This window comes from Larus michahellis, chromosome 21, assembly GCF_964199755.1.
Source record: "Larus michahellis chromosome 21, bLarMic1.1, whole genome shotgun sequence".
In the NCBI taxonomy this organism is placed as follows: domain Eukaryota; kingdom Metazoa; phylum Chordata; class Aves; order Charadriiformes; family Laridae; genus Larus; species Larus michahellis.
The window spans coordinates 2595599-2620207 of record NC_133916.1 but is presented as its reverse complement, the minus strand read 5'-3'; the positions used below and the strand labels follow the sequence as shown (position 1 = coordinate 2620207).

General features: G+C 45.3%; 1 protein-coding gene across 8 annotated transcripts in view; it reads right to left on the bottom strand.

Moving 5' to 3' along the window:
- The window catches only part of KCTD20 (potassium channel tetramerization domain containing 20), a 29761-nt gene extending 5635 nt beyond the window's left edge, over positions 1 to 24126 (bottom strand). The window contains exons 1-6 of one of the 8 annotated variants that reach the window (XM_074564736.1): positions 24050 to 24110; positions 15824 to 16098; positions 2757 to 2956; positions 1761 to 2040; positions 759 to 861; positions 96 to 216 (exon numbers count right to left, since the gene is read on the bottom strand). In XM_074564736.1, the coding sequence (XP_074420837.1) occupies positions 96 to 216; positions 759 to 861; positions 1761 to 2040; positions 2757 to 2907 (655 nt within the window). In that variant the 5' untranslated portion in view covers positions 2908 to 2956; positions 15824 to 16098; positions 24050 to 24110. The other 7 variants (XM_074564737.1, XM_074564740.1, XM_074564738.1 and 4 more) reach the window with 7 other exon arrangements.
- Between the last annotated feature and the right edge of the window lie 483 nt (positions 24127 to 24609).

Below are 24609 nucleotides of genomic sequence, written 5' to 3'. Positions count from 1 at the left end.
TTAAAGCACACAATTAAGAAATGCACCGAACCGGGATCAGACTGCTCAACACCATGCAGGTGACCTCCTAAGAGCTGATTTCTCTCCATACTTACTTAAATCTTGACATTTGATTGTGTTGAAATCAAAGTTTATGCAGAGGTAATCACATGTGTCTCGAAGGTCTGGGATGGAAATCCCATCAGGGCAGTTAATGATTCCGGTTTTGTAATAATCCTGCAAATAAAAGGACAATTTTTGGAGAGAAAAATTAAGAATAGCTTGGCCTCTGATAGTTTTTAATTAGTTCTTTGGTCTGTTAACCAACATTTGGGAGTTACAGAGGTTATATATAGCTCTGTGAACAGTCAAAACAGCCATGCTGGTCCGAGAATCTACGTCTCTGCAGATTCTCTTGGGTCTGATAAACGGTGAGCTCCAGTTAACAGTTTTCCCATGACACAGGGTTTCATAACATCTCATATGCAATACGTGTTTCTGTGCAACCACAAGGACAGGACACAGCTCAGGAACTACAACGGCATGACACAAGAAAGGTAAAAGGCAACAGGAACAAGTACCTGAAATGATGACTCATACCAAGGCCTATTATATTTCCTTCTTTTTATATCGCAAAGCAAAACAGTAATAAAAGAATATGTCCCCAGGGGGTGTGCAGCTGCCTGGGAGATGGCTCGGTTTTACACATGTGACAAGCAGATTGTTTTGTTTTTTGGTTTGTGTTCCCCCCGCCCCCCAATCTGCAAAGATCTCCTTACCAGCACAGTCCGGAACACAGCCGAGCTAATTCCTTCCGCAATTTCGTATTCTCCCTTTTCATTTGGCCTGGTGAAATTATATTCTCTTCCTGGTCCAAACATTCTGAATAGATAAAAACCTATGTAAGTGCACAAGTATGCTTAAACACACTAATTCTAGAGGCCAATAGGTGCACTGAGGTTAAACAAAACCAGCAGCGATACGTATATACAGTAACTCGAAACCTATACTCCAATCGCTTACGCAGTAAATAAGCACAAGAGCTGTCTCGGCTAAGTCCTCCTACAGCTGGACTCTGTCTGTCGCTACAGCTACTGTATTGTATGGAACAACCACAGTTTAAAGGAACAGCTCATTCCACCCTGGGTCAGGAAATACCCTGGCAATAAAGCCCTTTCACTGAGGCTATGCAAGATAACCCCCCGCCTGCCTTCCGATCCCTTGTTTTACACAAAGACCCGTGCAAGGGTTATTAACCCCACAGCACCCGTCTCCCTTTGGCCAGAGAGGGGTCAAAGCGCTGGTGGCAATACAACAAATGAGTGTTTCTTGTTGCATCAATAGGCTACAACCTCTAAGCCACGTTCCAGGGAGCCGAGTAACTTCTCTTGTGGGAGAGTATCATAAGATAACAGCAGAAGGGGGATGGAGCATTATCATTTTCCCCATTTTGGAAGGGAATTTATCAGCTGTGAACAGATGTACTACTTACAAACAAGGCAAATACTCAGAGAGAAGGCAAAAGCGCACTGTGTCTAGCTGAAAGTGCACATTGTTTGAAGGAAGTGGACTGAAGGGAGAATGTTATCTAGAAAACTACCAACTCTCTCTACATCTGGTCTTATCTTCAAGGCCTCACAAACAGCCAAGTTCTGAATGAGGTCAACCTCACTTCGCTTGTGCGTGCAGATGAGATCACAAAACAAAAATTAAGGGTTTGTTCCATTTCAGCAAACATTTGACCCCCTTGAGGTATCCTGAAAATGGTGGAAATCACCCACCTTCCCAGCATAGTATCAGGATGAGCTGTGAAAATCTGTGGATTCACTGCAAAGCGAGTGCCATCTACCACAAGCGTCACTTTCTCTGGAGCCACTGTTTGTGAATTGATGCTTGAAGACAGAGCGCAGCATCCATGGCGTTCCTGGGTATTAAAATACTCTGACTGTCTCTTACTTCCATCTTGGAAATGACAGTTGTGTGTGTCTTCAGGAGCAGACAACATGCTAGTGATCTGGGGAGTTACTGGACAAGCGGCGTGTCGGCATTCAGAATCTAAAGCTGAGAGAGACAAACAAATATGGCAAGGGTAAGACATAATTTATTGAAAAACATAATTTCATAGTAACACTTTCTACTGTAATGAGAGAACTGAGTCATACAATAACAAACGATGTCAATATACATAATTGTCAGGGTAGCATCATGACATGGAACCAGACTGCATTTTCAAATTGAGCTAGAGGTTGGATTTTAGATAAAAAATTTTGTACAAACTATGATGCTTAATACTCCTTGTTAAAATAAGATGGATTCAGTGGGGAAAAGAGCAGGAGCACAGGAATTAGAGAAGGCCAGAAATACAGACACTGATGCCGAGCACTGACACCTACTCTCGCGAGAAGGCTGGAGCAGAAGCACACACCACACTAGAGGAGGTTTAAGCCAGCAATGCTCAACGCCCGGTCCTGGTGGGCACACAGCTCGGCAGGACTGTCACGCTGCTTTCGGTTTATCTGCCTGGGGACAGCCTCAGGAGGAGCTGCACGTTGGCCGTCCAGGGCATACCCATGTGATGATGTTGCCAAGACAGCAAGACCCTGAACTCTGCTGTGGACCTCTGTCCTTTACACCAGCCCGGCAAAGGCAGGGTATGAACATTCTGCACTCCCCAGTACAAACTGCCTCGGGACACTGGAATTTTTCCAAAACATAACACCCTTCAAAAAAAATAAACATCTCCCTTAAAGGCTACTCTAAAGCTACATTATCCTTACCCTCAGTCCTGGGAACTGCAGCAGGGCTGTGACCTCCTAGCACCACATTACTTTCTTCTGACTCATGGACTGCTACACTTCTGTTTTCCACAGAGCAACTGGACTCTGGATTTCTTGACCAGTCTGTCCCACCAGCACAGTTAACATTCATGCTGGGCCTCCGTGATGTCAGGAGTTGGTTGCGTTTCCTAAGAGAAGAGCTGGGAGAGAAAATACCAGGTTGTTAATTTTGGAAGAAACTCCCAAGCAATGAAGCTCAAATCCCTGTATCTGGTACCACAAGCAAAGTCCCTCAGGCTCCAAAGGCTTTTCTTCAGATACTTCACTGGGCTTCAGAGACGCTTATGATGCCAGTTATGCCCCTACACTAACCTAGGAAGGGGTGGGGGGGGAGGGGAGGTATTAAGTAACCAGGGGTCTACTTAATCTATAAACCTTTTCTTTTTTAAAAGTAAGTCTAAAGCTGCCAATGTCTTTAGATCACGTGTGTGTTCCTGCAAAAACCCTCCACGCAGTTGCCTGACCTCCAGACCACTCCAGCCCTTTAAAAATGTTTATGTACCTCTTGATTCCCAGCACTGGCAAAATGAGCTCGGGAACGTGGCTATAGCCCGAAATACAACCTTTTCCCAGTTAACAGCTCAGGCATTGCCTCTTAACCACTCTGAGGTTTGACTAGGAGGTTCCCTGCTCCCAGTGATTGCTTTTTTTTTTTTTTTGGTCTTCCTCCTTCTTGACTTATCACCTCCTGCCACATAGTGCTCACCCCAGCATTTAACCCAATACAGTCCTACACACACCCCCATATCACGTAGAACAGCCTCGACTGCAGCGGCCTTACATCCATCCCACCCTGGCCCAGCCCGACACACACTGCTTTAACCAATGCCCTTCAAACCTTAAATGTTCTTTCAGCACACACAGAGAGACACCTTCCATTTTTGCACTTTGGCCATTTCACTCTTAAGTGAAATTCTTTTCCCCTGTTCCTATCTTTAAGACTCGCTTCACTCCACTCCTTTATATCTTCTAACAGATCTCTTCTGCTGCGTCTTTCCCTCACTCTCGTTGGCATGTATTTTGTCCTGCTATTGCCTTGGACAAGAAACAGCTCTCCTTTTCTTGGCCTTAAGTGTTTTCCTTTCACTCTCTCAAGCATAAAACACCAATTTCCTCATTAATGAATTTTCCCAATTTCCCCCCTGCAGAACAATTGTCCTGTGTCTTTTTCTTGGCAGAATTAAGACTCTGGGGCCTGCGGGTGCCATCCATAAAGCATGGCAGAACACTGACATGGCTAGATACAAACCAGACAAAATAGAGCACTAATAAAACAACAAAATGCCAAATAAGAGTTGGCGAGTTTTCTGGTCAGGACCTGCTGAGGATGAAGGCCTTAATGAGCAGTTCAGTGCTGGGCTTCAAGCCTGTCGTTACTGGCAGTCAGCGTAAGCATTTCATTCTTAATGAGAAATTTAAAAAAGGAATAACAATTCCTTCATCTGTAAAACCGAAACCAAGTTGCCAGTGTTATTAGATCTGTATATTTTTAGAAAAACTGCTGCTTACGCATCATGTGATGTTCATCAGGAGGAAGATTTTTGGCGACAGCAAAACCATGTGAAAAGCTCCTGTGTTCTTTCCTTTTTTAAAGGCTCTGGCTGGCTGGTAGGAACAGCAACCAGGAGCCTACGAGGGTCATCTTGCTTCCAGTAAACTTAACGGCGCATCACTATGCGCCTCTCCTCTCCCCAGCCACCCAGCGTTGGCCGGGGCCGTTATCACAACCCCAGAAAACTCCCTCTCCCGGCACTTTCCCGGCTGTTTCCCCGGGACCCATTGCACCTGCTGCCTGGACCCCGCAGCAGAGAACCCCCTCATCAGTCCCATCAGAAACCCAAGGGAATGCTGCCTTGCACATGGTCACACATGAACAAATCATAGAATGTGCTGGGTTGGAAGGGACCTTTAAAGGTCACCTAGTCCAACCCCCCTGCAGTGAGCAGGGACATCTTCAACTAGATGAGGCTGCTCAGAGCCTCATCAAGCCTGGCCTTGAGCGTCTCCAGGGATGGGACGTCCACCACCTCCCTCGGCAACCTGTGCAAGCGTCTCACCACCCTCGTTGGCCGATTTGACCACAAACTCCCCATGAATAAACCTCTGCAATCTTTTGCCCTCTTCCCTCGTGCGCCAGCCCAGCAGAGCGGCAGTTAGGAGGGCCAGGAGTCTGCTGGGCAGCGGGACACGGGTGTCTGGAGTCCCCAGTATCGCAGCAGAACATACCAATGCACTGCACAAACCGCCCCGCTCACACAACTGCGGGACAAACCCACTGGGACAGGAACGAGCCACATAAACGAGTAAACATACAGAACATGCAGAAAACCGCTGTCTGAAGTAAACTCAAATACGCAAACCCACACAGTGTACTACACCCCATCCAAAAAAAAAAAAAAAGCGCCTTTAAATCAATTCCAGAATTGCCAATTTCAAAGGTAGCAACAAAAATTCAACCATCTCCCTATTTCATACAGCCTATTGTAATTATTGCGAGGAAATTGAGTTTTCCAGACAGCAAATCTTAAACTATTTATACAACTAATTCTGTGGTTTCAAACATATTTACTGAATTCCAAACATTATAATTATGCTATATACTTTTTGACCAAAATGCTTTAAAATTTGGTAACTGCACAGAAAGCCAAAATGTATTTTTTTTAAAGCTGCAGTTTGATTTCTGTAGGCAAAAGTGTTTTGAGATGGGGAAAAAAAGTCCTTGTCGAGTGGACGTAATCACCTTGGGACAGCCCTTAAGAGGAGTCATTCTTGAGACTGGGAGGAACACAAACAACATACTGGGTTGTGTCTCAGGAAATCTTTGTGCCCCTCAAACTTTTCTGCATAGAAACAAGCTCCCTGCTAAAACGGAGATGCTCACACGCTCACCTGGGAACAGATCTTGCTCTCTGAGCTGACAAGAACCCCATTAAGAAAACTTGATAAGCATAAAATTTACTTCTTAGGCCTCCTTCTTTCAAGAGCGCTCCATCGCCGTGGTTCTGCCAATAAGCTCCCCTTGCGCTGGCTGAACAATCTCTTAACTATTTAATACGTTAGTTAGCAGAAAGGAGAATTTAGGCAGGGAGTCAGATCAATAAGCAGTTTATATCCAGGCAAACAGCAGCTTTATCAAGGGACACTTACATTCCACAACTTCGCAAGAGGCTTGCTTTATAAGCCATATTTAAGCGATGTCAAACAGCATGAAATGCCTACAGACTGGATTATCACAACAATAACATTGCCTTTGATGAAGGCAGCAACCTGTAACTTCATGGTCACCCAAAGATTTGAGCTAAATGCACAGACAGTTCAGGAGACCCTGCACGCCATTCAGCAGAGCCCTCCGCTGCAGTATCTCAGAAACTATTCATAGAAATATCATCAGATATGCAGGAACTACATTACATTAATTTTCCTCGATCGTTTCCCCACCCTTTTCTGCTTAACCTGCTACGCAGGATTTTTAGGAAAAGAAAGCCCCAGCTGTTGACATCTTTCTTCTCATTCTTTTCTATTATACTAGGTTTAGCACCAGTGAAAGGTGCTAAAAACTGCAGAGATGGGAAAATCCAGAAACAGATGCTCTTTGCAATCGTGGTGGCTCCTACAAGCATCAGATCTGATTTTCCTCATTAAATCGACAGGAAGCCAAACGTCCAGCCCTGCTGATAATCAGAGTTAAGCCAGGCTAACATTATTTTCGTGTCTTCTGTCCCCTCTTGGCATGCCCAAATCCTACACATTATGCACAAAGCAAATGAACAAGGATTCCTTTAGCACATCTGCCTGGTACAATAAATACCCAAACTAGTCATTTAACATGACAAATATATTGCAATCACGCGTACAACTCAGTAGGGAAACTAGTACATAAAGACTTCAGAAAGCCATACTCGCGCCTGACCAGCTTACAAATGTCCTAGTTTCCTTTCATGCCTAGGATCAAGGTGAACTACCCGTGGTGAGAATGAATACCTATAAATAATAATTAGCACCATTCATCTTCAAAGCTTTTTACAAATATTAACTGCTCATTGCTCCTAACAGCCCTGGGAAGCACTGCAGGGAAGCACTGCAGGGAAGTCTTTTATGAAAGAAAACAGGGACATGGAAAAAGAGACCTAATCTTCAGGGCCAGCCGCCCTAACTAGGTGTTACGCTGACTTTTAGCACGTTCACAGCTCGAGCTCCCTGGCCGCGCACCGGCAGTTACCCCGCGGTTAGCAGCACAAATACTAGCAGGTTACCATCTTCTTTTGAGGTCTGTTTCCGTGCACGTTTCTACCCCGTGGCGAGCATAAATTGGCTGGGACCGCAGAATTGATCACGAGGAGCAAAACAAACACCCGGATTTCTTAGCTCATTTCTCAGTAACTCGTTTGCACGCTCGGAGCCTGAAGGACCAGGTAAGGACCAGCCTGCAGAGGAGCTGAAGGCTCACAGCTTGTGGACAGCTGGATTTTAGGAGCTGGGAACTCATGAATATCAAAAGCCCAGTGTCACGTTCAGCACTAGATATCAGAGAAAGAGCTCTTAAGTAGGCTGCGATTTATTTTTCAGTCTTACAGTCAAAAATCAAACTCCACACCTGACTCCGGCCGTTGGTTTTGCCTAGCTGGGAGCGTGTGGGTCCCTCCTCCCTCCAGAGCACAACAGTTAAGAATGAACTCTGCAACCGAACAGGCATCTCTGTTCTCCAAACCACGTGCTGATGGTCACAGTGAACTCATCTGTATTTGAACTTGTTCAGAGCCAACACTTTTGTTGTGAGCAAAATATAGAAGTGATATTTAAGTGGTGTTTTTGTCTAAACATGGGAAACAAAGTTTTATTTAGCCATGCATCTTTGGCACAAACAATTCATGTTACAGAGCTTTTTCAGGGATAAAGAGGCTGATCCTTGTTGTATGTAATTCTTGAGAAAGAAGGAAGCTTACTGGAACGTGAAAAGGCTGGAACGATCTTCATCACGTTATCCTTCCCCCTCCTAACGAATCTGAGGCACATCCAAACCCACTTCCCAAGGTACACAGTTCTCACCCAGCTACTGGAAGGAGCTGAATGGCTTAACTTGTGCAGACCAACATAAACAGTACGTAGGTGTGCAAGGAAACAAAACTCAAATACAGTAACATGGCCAGCAGAGAAAACCCATTTAGATGCAGGACATTTTATTAAGCAAAAGATAACGAACACATCAGTAGTGACTTGCTGGTTTCTAGCTTTTTATCATATTACTTGTTCCTTATCCTTACCATTGGGATTTTTTTTTTGTTTTTAAAGAGCCATTATAGAATAGTTTAGGTATCAAGTTTGCAGAAATTCACAGAAACTTCAAAGGAAAAATCACGAAAAGCTGAGCTGTCAAAATCCATTTAAGAGTAAAGCCCTTTAGTGTAACATCTGAGAGCTTATGCACTGCTTCACTGTCATCTGGCATGACAAGAAGGAAGTCCGAAGAGAGTAAAAATAGTAGAAGTGAGTAACCTTACTTCACCATTCAGTCTGCCAACGGCAAATAACGACCAGCACGTCGAGCGAGTGAATCAGATGGTTAGCAATCTTCCTCTCTTCCTAAACCACAGCGTAACCACAATGACTTAAATAAAACTCCAAACAACTCATTTTTAAGGTGACAACACTCCTTTAAATCTACAAAAACATTCCCATGTACAATTATTCTCAGAAATATGAGCAAGCAGGAAACACGCACATGCAGGGTGTGCCTGACCTAATTCTACAGTCTACTACTTTGGAACAAGACGTGTTTCTAATATAATTGCACACCTTTCAAAAAAAGAAGTTTAGCCTTGCTTTAATTTCTTAAAACATCTCCTTGGAACATAAAAATAGAAAAATAAGTTAGTAGTGATTGAATTCCTCCTCTGGAGAGACGACGGGAAATCTCACGGGCTTAAGATACATCACGAGAAGCGTTTCCTGTACATAAGGATTAGCGAATCAGTACGGGGTACGTCTGAACCACACCAGGGAGTGCAGCACAGAGATACCCAAGCCAGGAGAGATCCGCTGGCCAAGGCTTTGCTGTGCCACGCACAACGTGTGGATTTGCCCACTGGAGGCCAGTCGATGCCCAGTTGCGTCAGTCCTGTGCCGCGCTGGGCTAGTAAACCCAGCCCCTCTCATGCACTACTCACCACTCACACTCATCCCCTCCCACTGGCTCTGCTCTCGTGCACCCTGCGCAATTTTGGAATTTGGATTAAACTTGCTATGAAAAAAATATCATATTGGCAAGTAGGCAGCAATGCAACTTTCTACTTTTCATAAAAACTATTCGCTGTTCATCATCAGATGCATACTTTCCCGGAAAGAGGGAGGAAGAGAAAGAAAAAACATACTGCTTGTCAGCTCAGCAGCAATAAAAATTCCCGGGTTGCAGGGAAGCATTCCAGAGGGCTGTGCAGAATGAGAGCAATCCAACCGTTAAAAAGAAAGGCAAAAAGTAAAACTTTCATGTCTATTAAAGATTGAGAACAGATCTGGGGTCTCATTCTGTAAATATGAAGGAAATCCACTGAAAACAGCAGGTTTGAATTTGCATGAGTGAGTCTGGAGTCAAACCCTAGGAATTTTGGCCCCAGCTCCTGTTCATTCCCGCACCTGTAACTTGGGAGTCCCTGAAGATTTTAAAAAATAAAATGGAAAAAGTACGGAAAGGAAACAGAAGAAGGGCACTGGAAAAAACCCTGCCAGGCTGCGTCTGCTCTAGTCTCGACTGAGCTTCCCATCTTATGCTCTGCTTTGTTCCCTTCTGGAAGAGGAAAAACCAGCACCATTAGGAAATTGGAAAACACAAAATAAGTATTAAAACTGCCTATTAAAACAAATCTTCAGTATAAATTGTATAAAACTCGCCTAGAGTTTAGAGTGCAAAAAGCTGCCTTTCCTTTTACAAGTTGCTTGGAGTAAACACAAGCCTATCGCAATTCGTTATTTACTCAAAAATAAAAGTGAGCGATGGGCCCACATTGTCAGTACTGCACAGTTCATAATGGAAGAAAGGCATTTCTGAAGCAATGACACATCCTGCTTTTAAATCCTACTCCCTGCTTTCGGCCAAATTCTACAGTCTTTGAACATTTTAAGATTCAGAGGGTCTGTCTCTCAGTCATTAGCAGGCGGTTTGTTCTTTTGTTTGTTTGGTTTTTTTTAAATAATTTTTTCAGTAGTCAAGTACAAATGTGGTTCCTCGCTTACTATTTCTCTTTTAAGCATAAGACTTGTCTAGGAGATGAGTTTTTATTCTCTTCCAGAAGGTGAAGGGCCACATGTGAAGTCTCCCACGGGCAGGGAAGTTGGTGTCACCAGGCTGCCCTGGGCAAGTGGACCTCCTGGCACAAGGGCCTGAGCCCCAGGCACTGTCCTGTGTGGCTCAAACAAGGGATGCTCAAGGCAATGGGAGATTCGGCAGGTCTGAGGTCGGTCACGCACTGCCACCTGTAGATAAGCCTGTACCACAGGAGAACAAGGTAAGAGTGCATTCACCCAAATTGCATCAGATAAAAAAATCTACCTGGAGCCTTTAATACGCTTTTCTCATACCTCATACGATCCTCGCTTCGTTTTTTGCTATAAACATGAACAAACCAGACAATAGAAGGGTGATTTATAGGTTGAACTAGCACAGGCACATTACAAAAGGCTCTTCCCTTGTTATGAAATAACTATCAATATACAGAGGATTCATTTTCCATCTGGCTTCGAAATATAGATGGAAAATAATGTCCAGCAGGACTGATGCAATGCAGGACGGCCTACAAATTCTGGCAAGAGACAGCAAGAAGGCTGATGAAATGCTTGATTGTTTTCCCCTATTCTGCGCATAGTGCTTCACTGTTAGCAAAGTTTACAGACTTACTCGTTCACTTGAGTCTTAACAAAAATCCACTGTTTCTTCAAATGCAATTCAAAACTACGGTCTGCAATACGGTTTTAATGGTTTAACGCTGCACATCCACACCGTGATTTCAGACCCGGGGTTCGCCAGGTTCTTCCAGCGCCTGGTTTACACACCAAAAAGCTCACATCGTTGCTGATGGCGCTGACCCACATCAGCGCCCCACACCGACAGCATCAGTTCTTTTGCCAACCTGTAATCACCGAGACTAATACACGCCGAAAACTTCTTGAGATTTATTAACTTGAAGTGACTTTTCCAAAATAGGCAAGTTATACCGTGGCAGCCTCGTCAACCAAAATAGATGAAGTGAATCCAATACTGTCCTGTCACTGGTTGTCTCAGAAGGGAACAAAATTTCTGAATAAGGCAACAGGTTAATGCTTTTCTAGGGCTATTTCCGCCCCATGGGGCTCAAAGGTACTAGTGCTAAAGAGCACGAACAAGCAACCTGTAAAGGCTATTTCCACTATTCACGCTATTGAGTTTAAGACAGTCACCTGAAAAATTATAGTTCTTATATTTAATCCTCATAAAGAGCTTAACACTATAGTAATGGCATCTTTGCTAGTGCTATCTGATTAAATTAAATACCAGCAATTTAAATAAAGCTGGCCACGCCAACACACAATATATACCTCCTTTTCAAGGCAGAGGATGGAGCATGCAGATCTCACCAGGGTAAGGGGAAAAACCCCGGTGAAAGATGAGCTGTTGCAAATATAAGCAGGGTCTTCCTCTCTAGAGACAGGTAAAACAAATGCACCCCTGCTAAAATACAGAATACTAGGCTAAATAAAGCTTTAAGCCAGGTGACAGCTACGAGTTACACTTTGTCTTCACCTGTGTTAGACTAAGCTACAAATACTTGCATAAAAATCCACGGAAGCAACAGCAGCAGACAAGAGCTTTGCCCTGTATGCTCTATCCCACCATTTTCTACAAAACCACCTACAAAGCTTTCAGAAGAAAAGCCATGTTTTAACAAAGCATAAAAGACGTACCATAAGCCTTTAGATTTTAAAATGCTATTTTCTTTTTTTTTTTTTCCCCCCCTCAATTTTTCTTCTTAGGCAGTTAAATCTAACTTGGTTTCAAATTCACACCAATTCCTACATCTGCACTAGAAGAAGCCAAGCTTCCCGATGACAAGCTATAGGAAAAAAAGCAGCAGGACAACAGTATTTCTGAGAAGGCTCTAACCCCAAATCCGATGTACCTGCCGCGATCAGAACTTCTGAAGAGAAATAATCACCCGCATTTCCTACGGTAACTCTGGAGCAACCCCCCTGGCAAGCAGCCCCTCGCAGACGCCACTGCTCCTTACTTACTGGCGGCTCATGTGTTCTCAGCGCTACCGGTACCAGTATCCCCAAATCCTGCTTTACTAGCGGGAAGCACTAGAGTCCCAGCAGAGCTTCAGAGTTTAAACTGTTTGTGCAGCGACGGTCACTCCCCCAAAGCCCAGATGTCTGATTCACGTAAATATTTCAGTTTAAAAGTCCTCCCCCCCCCCCCCCCCCCGAACTGATTCATAAACAGAAAAATCTGTATGGCAACAAATAGCTTTATTTTAAGCCTCCTGTTTTCAGCAAAGCCCCCCCCGCCCTCCCCAGTCTCTCTCCCCAGCTGCCTGGGTCTGCCTGTTTTCGCAGGAAACGCGTGGTAGAAAAGGCACAGTTTTATTAAACCCTGCATGCCGTACGGTTAAATACACTCCTGCCACACAGCCCTCATGCAGGCAGAGGGGAATTAACTACGAGAATTTCTGAATACGTACCCAACCACGTGCACACAGGCTCCTGAGTCCAGAAGACCTTGGACTTGGGCCCAAACAAATTTACGGTAATGGAGGATAAAATCAGTTATTTTGATATGTTAATTCCCCTCAAGATGCATTGCTAACGAGCCCAAATAGATACTTTCTTCCCTCGGAGCTTGGGTGCCTGTGCACAGCACTGCAGAGGCGTTATGCATTTATGTCACCTGGGAATATTTCCCTCTATTCGGTCTGCTCCACTGTTCTTAATGCTTTGCCCTAAGATAGATCCGGATTGCTCAGAGACTGCTCCAAACACCATTTCACAGAACAACAGAATTAAATATATCCCATATCATCAATAATACATCATTTTTATTGCAAACAGAAGCTGAAGAGGTAGGAAACTATTTCCATCCTGACTCACGCCAGTGATAAAGCATGTGTGTGTACTGTCAAGTTTTAAAGTCTGATCATTACAGAGCACCTGATTAAGGAACGATGCCTTACAAGGTATCTTAAAAACAAACCAACAGATCCAACATAATAAAAACAAGTTGTCACTGATTTACTAACTCATGATTGTACCGTACATACATATAAGGTATTGCAAGCACTTGTTATTACTTTTGGTTTGGGGAAAAGTTTTTAATTCTTTAATACCCAATTATCTGTCCAGATACAGGTGCAATAAATCACCTGTAACCTGCTAAGGAGGTTGGGGGGATGAAAAGGAGGAACAACGGCCTCTCATCACCGAGGCGTACTGTCCCACACAAGGTGAGGCGGGCTGCCTTCATTCAGGACTATAAAGACTCCACACAGAGCACGTGATGCTCGAGGTCAAGGCAGCTCGTTGCGCTTTCAAGCACGCAGTAGAGCATTCACCCCCAAAATCAGCAAGGACGAGACAGGAGGGTACAAATTAACACTCCAGCTCACACCTGAGGGACTGAACACACCATAACCCCCCTGCGTCCTTCACCACAGCGGCCCCAGGAAAGCCAGAAACCGCAGACAGTGTCTGAAGCCCAGGACCTGGAGCTGCTGCCACCATCACCTGCAATTTTGACCTGCCACGCAGGGTCCCACCACCACCACCCAGCCTGCAGCTTGTAAAGGATATCCTTGTAAAGGATAAACTACCCTATTTGCTTTTGGCATAGCAGCTATCCAGTGTGGACCCTCTTGAGATGCAGATCTACATATTAAAAAAATCAGTGTATACTGAAATACACAATTTTAATATGAGTGGATTATTTTACAGCAGAACATTGGTTGAGAGAATACGCAGACTAAAAAAAAATAAAAATTCCTCTCCTCACTTACTGAGCTTTTAGCTTCCTACAAAAAGTTAGCTGATGTTTCACCCATAGCAAAAAGCAGCTACTTGCTTTGACTCTTATTTTAGAGAGGCTGCGAGCTGCTTAAAACTCCACCTTCCTTCTCTGGAAGGGATCCCAACAAGTAACTGCTAACTCATTCCCAGCTCATCTGCTACAACTCCAACTGCCATTCATTTTTAACCAATTACATAGCAGCAACTTGAAAAACTAACAATAGATGGCAGATTTTTGAAAGTTGAATGCAGTTAGAGTAGCTATTCGCCAAAGAGATTTCAGAATAACAGAGCATACAGCATTAAAAAAAAAAAAACAAACCACCAGGAAAGCTGCATACCGATTAATGAAATGCAATTAAATTTGAAAGTAAATATTCCAGTTCAACTGCACTACAGTCAGGAGGAGCTCAGGGCTTACTGATGGACCCAAATAAGCTCTGATGACCTACACCCCTCTGCCTGTTTCAGGGCCTGGAGGGCTGTGCGAGGGGGCCGGGCATGGGAGGAGGGCACAGGGCAGCAAACCAGCCCCTCCACCCGCAGCACAGGGCCCGGCTGCTGGGGGCCAGGCACTGCTGTCAGCAATTTAAGGTCCAGCAGCAGTTTGCGACCAGCCTGTAAGAGCAGGACCAGGCTTGGCAAAACTCAAGTGTCACAACCCAGCTCAGGAGAGCTTTACCTAACTCTGGAAGGAGCCGGGCTGGCACGGGCTTCCTGCCAGGGCAGCTATCTGGCATCCCCACGGGGCATTGCCGTATCTCATCCCAGCAGTCAGTGGGGCAAGTTGCTGGAAACCAGTTCAGATAAAGGCAGCAAAGCTCCAGCCGTCCCGTCTGGCCACAGGGCTGGCATGCTCCCTACGGGCAGGGGCACCAGCAGAGGGAAGACTATCAGTATTGTCTGTAGAGACAAGGGAGTTCTCCAAATCAAGCAGGTTGTTTAATTCACATTAAGATACAGACAATAACAGAAAGCAAAACAAACGTAAGGCCTAACTTTTAGAGGGCAGCCACGTTAGTAAACTCTGCAAGTAATAGTACAGTAATCCGAAACCAAAATAAACAGAGTTTTATTTAGCACAATTGCAGCTCTTCAGGAAAGCACATCTTGATTTATTTTTAGGGAGGCAAGAGCAGGGGCTAAAATTTCAGCTGGGTAAAGCCAACCATTAGCACTCTGTCAATTTATGTCAGCAGAGAACTCCATACCCTGTTTTCAAGAACTGAAAAACATCTTGCTCAAGATTTCAAAATAGCTAAGGTTTACAATGGTACCTTGGCAAGACACCTCTTACTTTGTTTACATGTCTGGATAAATATTTTACATGTCAAGCATAGTTATAACACTTTCTAAGAATATTCTGTGACATTCTTTCTTATATGACTAATAATTCTTTCACAAAAATATTTGGCTGGTGTCATGTTTCAGCTAAATTAGCCAGCAACTGTAGCTGTATTTTGTGTAACTTTAAAAAGGGGAAAACACCACTAAGAATAATACAAAATCGAAAAAGCAGAGAGCAATGCCTATTTCAAAACACATAATGAGGTGTTCGTGCAGAGGAAAGGTGCCCGTTTGGGCACGGAACAAGGTCGCTCTTGAAAGTGGAAAGTTCTAAAATTGCAATGTATTCCAGACCAGTCCACTCCGGCTCATTTTTAATTTGACAAGCAAGCAACCCATCAATATTCTAGCCAAAATTGCAGCTGGCTTTGTGAGTGTTTATCTCAAAGACAGCAAGCAAAAGAAAGGCTAGGATTTTTAAAAATTTACTTCTTTCAAGGAAACAGCCTTCAAAGCCTGTCCTTGTGAGGTATATTCATCTCTTCTGCTGAATAATGCAAGAGATTCACAAAGAAATTAGCATATTCCAGTAGTGGAGCTTATGCCTGATTTTAATGAATCCTTAACAAGATAGGTCTTACTGCATAGCCTGCTAATTAAAGGGCTTATTAATATACCAAGAAGCTCTCTCTAACCTTAGGATTTCAACTCAATCCTGATCAGGCATGACCAAAACCGTGACATTTTAGAGCTCTTAACGTGGCCTGCGTGAGCCGAGTTTGCTATTTTCAACACGGCAGTCAACGCGACGAGATACTTCCCAGAAACCGCCGTCCCTCAGTGAACCGCTTGGTGGTAAACCTGGACCAAACCTCTCATGGGCAGGAGCCTCAGCACACTCAACACCAGCGGGTGAATCTTCTTCCAGCACGAGGGTGCTGGGATGCTCATTGTCAGGGCTCCAGCCGCTCTGGGGATAAGTAAAGCTTTGTAAGTCTCACGGCTGTCAATCTGGCTGGCCCGAGTTCACAGGAGGTTTTGTTTTGAATTGTTATTTTTAATTCAGCTGTGACAGTCTCCTAATTAAAGATAGCGCTAAGTGTCTGCAACACACAGGGTGAGAGACTGGAGGAGAGTCTATTTTCTGCATTAATAATAGTTTCATCTCTCAGAAATGTAATAATTCCACTCTGCAAGTGGTGAAATGGCATTTCCCATAAATGTCCACAACACCTTTAAAATGGTCTTGGAATGACTTTAGAGCACAAAGTGAAGACAGATACAGATGCCACAGCCATGGCATATTAACCAATTTTCTGAAAACAATTGAGAGTTTCAAAAACAGCTTTTAAAAGGAGAGGCTCACCCCATGATCTTGGCAAAGGACATTTTGTAATAGTGACATTTGACAAACAGGGTACCATTTAAATATAGCACAGCCCTAATGCACTAAGCTCTTCACGGCTTTATAATTACCAGTAAACAGAAATCCAGTTTCCCCCTTCCTCACCCAACACTAGGTAACAGACGTAATTAGACTGGTTTCACTTCAGTATCTTGCGCAGCACATTCAAACCCAGCTGTTTATCACCACTCCTCAAGCTTGACAGCAAAACTGCACGTCAACGCATTTCCTCACTATCGAATATGTTCATTTAGGTCTTTCCGAGAGAGCCCCATCACGCGGCCCTGCGAGGGGACGACCATCCCAAGCAGGCTGGGAGAAATGACGCAGAGCTGAGTCACAGCAACCTTTTTGTACCCCTAAACAGCAGCCAGAAGAGCCCGTCTGACCACAGCTCACCCCTAGGTTTGCAAAGGGACAGGTTGCTGCAGGGAGGGGTGGCCAACACACGCTCAGGCCCCGTTAGAGGATGGGAAACGGGACTATTCTGGAAGGTGGTAACGAGAAAGCTCCTCTCCCACCTGCTGCTCGCACACGCCCAAGAAATGCAGGCGATCAATATTTTTCTCCATTAGCGCAGCATCCAAATCGATGGCTTTCAATCATACTCAAAAAGGTTTTAAATTGCTGTGCCGTACAGCTTAATCCAGAGATGAGCAGCATTAAGGGTAAAAGCTAAAACCTGTCTAGTCCAAAATGACTCAAACATCAGCTAATTTACACACCGTAAGAATGGATCTCACAGAAACTATGGAGATTAGAAAAAAAATCAGGTTTTGAGGTGCTTTATATTAAAGCTAAACCATTTCACAAATACACCTGAATCATCTGATTTGAAGATCACTGAGTAATCTTAGTTTTTCTTATTTGCAACTCAGTCTGTCTGAAAGGAAAAAGAACAAAGTAGATCCTATAAAAAACAGACTGTAGAAGAAAAAAGATTGTGCTCATGTATATTAGAGAAACTCCACAGATGTAACAAGTCAAATTGTAACTGCAAATTGGCATTCACTAAAAATTAAATAATCTCTATTTCTTTTCTATTCCTTGGTTGACCTCCTGAATACGGTTACAAAAAATAAGGCAAATGTTTTGAAAAATCTCCAAAGACTCTTTCCCAACAAATGCCGTAAAGTCTTTTTCTAAAAAGACTATTTTTTTGTATAAAAGGCCTTTGCTATCGTAAACTTCCATCTCCTGAGCCTGTATCAGTCACTAACACCTGATGAAGGGCACTCTTCTCCAAAAGCACTAGAGTATGAGGTGGTTTGCAAGCGCCTGCCAGAACATTTATATCAATGGATTAGGGTACTCATTCATAACTACCAACTGCTACGGCAGATAACGTTCCAGACAGACGTAACCTTTTCCATGGCTAGAGATTATGCAACGTCATGATTTTTAATCCACTCAACTCAGAGGAAGAAGTTAGCTAGCTTTCACATACGTTAAAGCTTCCTTATGATGTTTTCTTCCATTACTGGTTCCAGTTATGTTGAGCTAGCAGACGATATGAACCACACGCAAACTGGGAGGCTTGGAAAATCCACCCAGCTAATTTCCAGCCCTACCAGAAACTCTGTTGCTGCAGCTGCTGTAACCCAGTGGCTACAAACAGTTCCTCTCTCCCTGCCTTTTCCCCACTCACCTCCTTTGTGGACCTTTCACTCCAGTTCCTCCAGGCTATCAGAACACCCCAAGCAAGAACTGCAGGCATTCAAGCTATAAACCAGATACCACTTAGAGAAAGATAATGTTAATTATTATTAAACTGAGAAAATCACTGAAGTTGGGGTACGTGCTTAATCAAGACAGCTAACAGGACGTCCTACAGCATCATGGGATCTCACAGATTAATTTGAGGAGAGGTGACCATTTGTTGCCCTAGTAGAATGAGCCACAGGGCTGGGCTCCAAGAGACCCAGCTACACTTTCTAGACTCAGAATTCTACTTATTAAGGAAATCCTTCTCTTATTAAATGTGGCCTTGCTATTTCTGCCTGCCTAATCTGTTTTTCCAAGCGATGTTGTCAAAACTTTACGTACAAGAAGCATTATCAGGCAGCAGTGATCACTAATTAGTGTACACCGTTTCTTACTGCTGTCACAAGAGCAGGCTGCCACCAGACTTGCACGTCCTCGCACGGCTCCGTTGTGACGAGCATTAGGCACAAGGTCCAGATCTGCTATTTTTATGGCTGCCAAGCTCTACTTCCTTCTGAAAACTCTCCGATTCAAGGGACTAAACTATTACGTCCCAACACGGGGGTCAGGGACGTAGCACTATTCTACGAGTGCTAGTTGGTAGCTGCATTCATTTCCCAGTTCTTGGAACACATGCTTTTGACACTGAAAGTCTGGCTAATAAGTTTTAATCCATATTATTTGTCTGCAAATTGCAGAGGCAGACTTGACACACACAGAGCTGTGTTCTCATTTCTCTATCTTTATTCGATTTTCCTCGTTCCATTTTTTTTTGCTTCTTTTGGCTATTTCAGTATTGGATCCCAGGCAGTTTTTTTATTCTCAGAGTAAATTGCTGACTAGTTCTCCAGTCACTCTGACAGGGGGATACATACGACCTATTCCAATTTACAGTTCACAAGGATATTACTATATTTGCGTGTTCAGAAGCAAAACTGATGCAGTAACTGAGCATTCCCACGCTAAGGAGCAATCTGTGGATTAACACTAATTTTAATAGCTGCACATAACATATTTGAGGTTGTTCTGAGGGCAGAAGCCAGGGAAAAAGCAATTCCAGCCATTGCAGAAAAAGTTACTGAACGTTGAACTTCAGTGACTACAGCCCATGGTGAAATGCCCCTTCTAAGACAAACAGCCATTGATTTTACTTCTCAGTTTCAGGCCTGTGCTCACAAACAGCTGCCCTTCAAAAGTCCTAGCCCTCTTTTGTGCTCTGACAAGCAGAGCCAAAAAACATACAGGTCAGCATATGGTCTGTGCTCAGGTTAGAGGACACATCACGACTGCAAATTAGAACTTGAACAAGAGACAGGAGGAGAAACTGCCATGAAAGCTGATGAAACGAGACATAGGGAAGGCAAGTCCCAGGACTTAAGTTACCTACAGGGTCTGCAGTTATTTCCCTGTAACAGACTCCTGAAACATAGCCGTGTGAAAGCCCACTTTGCTCTGCCTTTGTGGTTCCGCTACGACACAACGCAGCCTAGTTCGGTCACCAACCTGCTGCAAAGGAATTCCAGTCACCAGTTCCACGGGTACAAGCTAACAAGGCCTTGATAAAAAATTTCTCTCCGCTGCTTCTAGACTCGAGACTACAGGACACATTCCTCACCTCTGCCCTTCTGTTATAACCCCCTTCTCTGGAAAGCTGGATATCCTTCGACCCTCAAAACCATTGCTCCTTGGCCTCTCCTCTCACCATGCACAGACACAACCAGGGCTCCATCTTAGCTGTGAGTTGCCCGAGCCTCTCCGAGGAACATGTGGCACCAAAATCGGGATGTCAGGCTCCACAGAAGAGATCAGCCACTAGCCATTCCCATCTCAAAAAACTGCAGTTCTGATATTCACGCTGCTAATCTGCCTTCCTCCACGCTGCAGGCTGGATGGAGTCTCTCCTTTAGGTGTTCCCCCCCCAAGCAGCAGCTTTATCTCCCCAGATAAAGCAGGGCTGCACAGGGCATACTTAAGAACTCCCTATTTACCCTGGAGCACAGGGGGTTGGATCCATCTCACCTGAGCTGCCTGGATTATGAGTCCCAGCTCCTCTATACAGACACTGGTAAGAAACAAGCACTGGAAGGCCATTCAGCTCCTCAGAACACAGATGGGATCAGTCTGGGCTATGGGACAGAAGCGAAAATTTGGGAATGTTGGAATTGGAGGGGATGCTGGGATCAGAAACCTGAAATCAAAGAGGGTTTCATCAGCAGCCTGGCCAAGTCCTCCAAAAAACTGATCCTCCAGCTAAATTTACTTTCTATTAAGCAATTCATTTAAAAATCAGGAGATCCTTTAGACAGCTGAAGTGGCCTTTATCAGCAAGCACCAATTCAGCATTTTTCCTGTAAAGAAAGAGCTCATTATCCACACAGTCCTCTGGGATCTTTATGCAGAAAGCAGCAGTCCCAGAGCCTGTTCCCAAGCTAAAGTTTTAGGGAGGCTCACTTTGCACTTACTAAACAGGATTTTGCTTTCTAGTAGGAGGAAGAGTTTCTGACACCGTCTTTGGCAAGAACACGTAACGCAGAGAGGCTGCGCGGGTACGTGCTGCTTCAGGTAGCTCTGCAAGTCTCCCTTCACAAGTTACTCTCCTGCTGAGTCGGCTCGTCATCACGCAGTGACTTTCATAACAGGACTGCAACTTTGTGATGCAATTATTAATACAATACCACTACTACCTACTGCTTGGCCAGTATTCCTTTATGATCACAGCTTTTGGCAAAAGGGGACAAAGGTGTTGTTAATTGCTATACAGCACTAAAGTCTTAGAGCAAATTCATTACAAAGGGTGAAGTATTACTTACCTTTCTCTACACCCAAATTTTCTACTTAAGGGTTTTCAGGTATTTAAAGTGGAGTTAATAGCATTACTTTTAAACAGTATTATACTCTGCTTCCTTTGACTACACTGAGAACTAAACACTTGGCTGCCTGTCACGGGCACATGGAACGAGTGACAAACACATCCTAGCATGCCCCAAACTTTGTGCTGAAAGCATCAACTCATAAAACCAGACGTGACTCTCACTTCTTATGACCTGTAAAGACAGACTGCATCGCCACACAAAAAAATGTCACAATATACTGAAGAGAAAACTCAAAGCAGGTGGTTATGAAACCTCTTGGACTCAGAGAAGGCAAGACTGAACATGCCAGGATATGAAGGCACATCAAAAAGACTGAGGCAAGATCAGATTTATGATCAAATCAGCTAAAAGAAGAAGGTTTCTCTATTCTGATGGTTGAAAATACTTGGGGAAGGAAACAAAGATTACTGTCGTGTATAGCTCAGGTAAGGCTACCTCTGGAGCACAGAAAAATAAAGTAATTTTATACTGGACACATCCAACAAAGTTGACCACATTCACGTGGATCTTAGATGATACATTTCTGTTAGCACAATTATGACCAGTGAGGAGGGTTCCTATTTTTGAGGCTCTGGAACTACGATCTTACCTTCCACCCAAAGAACTGTCATAAAACCTTTCAGAAAAAAAAAATCCCAAACAAAACCCCAACCAAATCCATCAACAAAACCCCCAAAATCCAACCAGCTTCACTGCCTGTAGGTGCATGCAATCTACCTCAAGTGTCTTTGCTGTAACTTGTGTCTCACCACTGTTGAGAAGTATATAAATAACCAGTTTGGTCCTTTCAACTACAACTTCTTCCAGGTAGACACCTGCAGTTTGACTGGGCCCACTGAAGTCCACTCAACTACATACAGAATAAGTACAAAACAGAAAGCTCCCCAAAAATAAAATTATGTGATTAACTCCTACCAGAAAGATCATTCCTTTTAAGCCCAAATCAAACAGAAAACTCATGCCCTTCAACCCTAGCAACAAAAGACAGTACTGAAAGAGATCAAAAAGCATTTCATGTCCTGCAAATAAGTCTATCTTAAAACAAACACTTATTTAGCTAACTTGGCACACACTTATTTCCTTGAAAGCATAACTTACTTCAACCTGTTCTTAATTGCTTTAAGAGGAGCTGAAATAAGTCTGGACACAATCTTCTGCACAGGTTTCACTTACGATTAGTGTACATAAACTGCTCCATTTCAACCATAAGATCAGACCACAGAAGACCCTCTAATGTGGATGCTATAGAAAATAAAGACAATTGTGCCAGTATAAGCAATCGTTGTACAGGCTGCTTTGCAAGTGAGCATTTTTTTAGTGACACAGAGGTTGTATGTGGTACCAGTCTATTTATTTTAGTAAAAATTGACTGTTTCACTAAATAAAATTGCTCCACTGTAATAAAGGTATGTGTAAATCCAGTCTGAAGAATAATAACTACCAACTCTTACAAGCAGCTTTGCCAGTTTTTGGCTCAAAAACTTTGCCCACGGTTTTTGAGCCAAATAATTCACTGTTTTGATGCTTACATCACAAAAAATGCTTCTACAAACTGAGGGCAGAAGTATTCATAACCCTTAAATCCAGGTGATTGTCTCTCACAGTCCAGGCATGGGGGTAAACAAGGACACACCTCAAAAGGGAGAGCTGAGCCTTTCTGTTGATTCCTAGGACACAGTCTCCTTCTGATTAACAGTTTGCGATTGCTGCTAATGCCAGCAGGAAGGACTGTGATTTTGTGGTGAGGATAAGACAGGCACAGGGAGCACAAGTGACTTTTCTGCCTTAAAGCCATAAACCTACTGCTTCAACAGGATTTGCGTTTGTAGCAACCCTGACAAAGTAATCCAAAACACTCTCCCTACAGAGGTGTGTTCTCAGCCTCCCAGGTTTATGCCCAAAGATTGTTCGCATTATTATTACCCATTCCCTGAAAAGCCTAAGGTCACTGAGAAGGCAGTACAGAGAGAGCAGAATCAGAGACAGGAAAAGTCAGGACACAAAAAGGTGCCTACAAACAGACGCAGGCTGAGGTCTCACCTACTACACTTGTTTAGGGGAAAACTCCTTAGAAACTCCTGCTCCCTTTCAAAGCACAGTGGGGCCAGAAAGGAGGGAGGAAAGGGAAGATAAACTAAAAATATGCTTAAGAATAGTAATGCACCAGCCTACAACCCCAGAAGGCGCGTAGGAGGGCAGTGTGACCAACCAGGACCCTTAGAGAAGGACGTTTCCTGTGCCAGGGGTGGTGGTCACAAGTAGCAGCCTCACCAAAGGGCACTGGGCACAGAGCAGGCCCCGAGGCCTCCCACACAGCACAGGGAAAAGGGGTAAGGTGCCAAAGATGCAGGGACGCAGCACCAACTCAAGGGATAACAGTCCCACCCCCCCACCAAACACAGGGACGGGGGAGGAGGCCCCTTCTCCAAGTAAACGCGGGGCAGGGGGAGGCATCCCCAGCCCCACAGACGGCCCTCCCTCAGTCCACGCAAGGAAGGCCCCACACCCGCCGTCCCAAACGGAGGGAAGGGCAGCCCCGCAGAAGCCCGTACAGAACAACGGAGCCCACTGGCACCCCACAGACATTCCCTCGGCCCCACCGACATCCTCCTCAACTCCGGCAGGGGACAAGGAAGGCCTGCCCCCGAACCCTGAGCGCCCCCCGCCTTCCCCCGAGCACACAACGGGCGCCCCCAGCCCCATAAGCCGCCCTCAAAGCACAGGGAGGGCCCGGAAGGCCCCTAAAGCCCCCCCCGCCCCCAAGGCTCACAGAGGGCCGGAAAGGGCCCCCCAAGCCCCACAGAGGGCGGGGAAGGCCCCTAAAGCCCCCCACAAACTCCACGCACGGGCCAGGAAGGCCGCATAGGCCACCCCAGGCCCCACGGAGGGGGAAGAAGGGGCCCTGGCTGCCCCCCCCCTCACCTTTAGGCCTCACTCACCGCGTCCCCGCCGAGGCCGCTCCCTCAGGCAGGCGGAGGCGGGGTCCTGCCGCTAGGCCCCGCCCCCTACCATGCCGCTACCCGATTGGCCCCGAGCTGGGAGGCGTCTGACCAATGGGAAGCCGAGGGAGCGGGAGGGGGCGGGGCGTACCGGTGCGCGCGCGGAGCGGCGTGTGCGTACCGGAGCGCGCGCTGTGGCAGTGGGCGTGCGTGTCCCGGTGCGCGCGCGCCGTGGCGCGCCTCCTGGTGCTCATGGCCCGGTGCTCACGGGCTGGTGTGCACCTACCCCGCCGGCTCCCCCTTGTCCCCGGGGCCCCCCCGTGCTTCCCCGGGCTCTGCGGCCCCGCTGGCAACAGCGCTGTCCGGTCCCGGCCGTTCCCGGTGGAGAAATGGGATAAAAGCAAATATTCCAACTGCCCATCCCGGCGTATCCCGGGATCCCTCCGTCCTCCGGCAGCGCGTCTGAGAACAGGACCCCCAGGGACACCGGGACCCCCGGGCCGGCTGCGGCTACCGGCGCCGTCCCGATCCCAGCAGCGGGCGGGCCCCCCGAGGCGGAG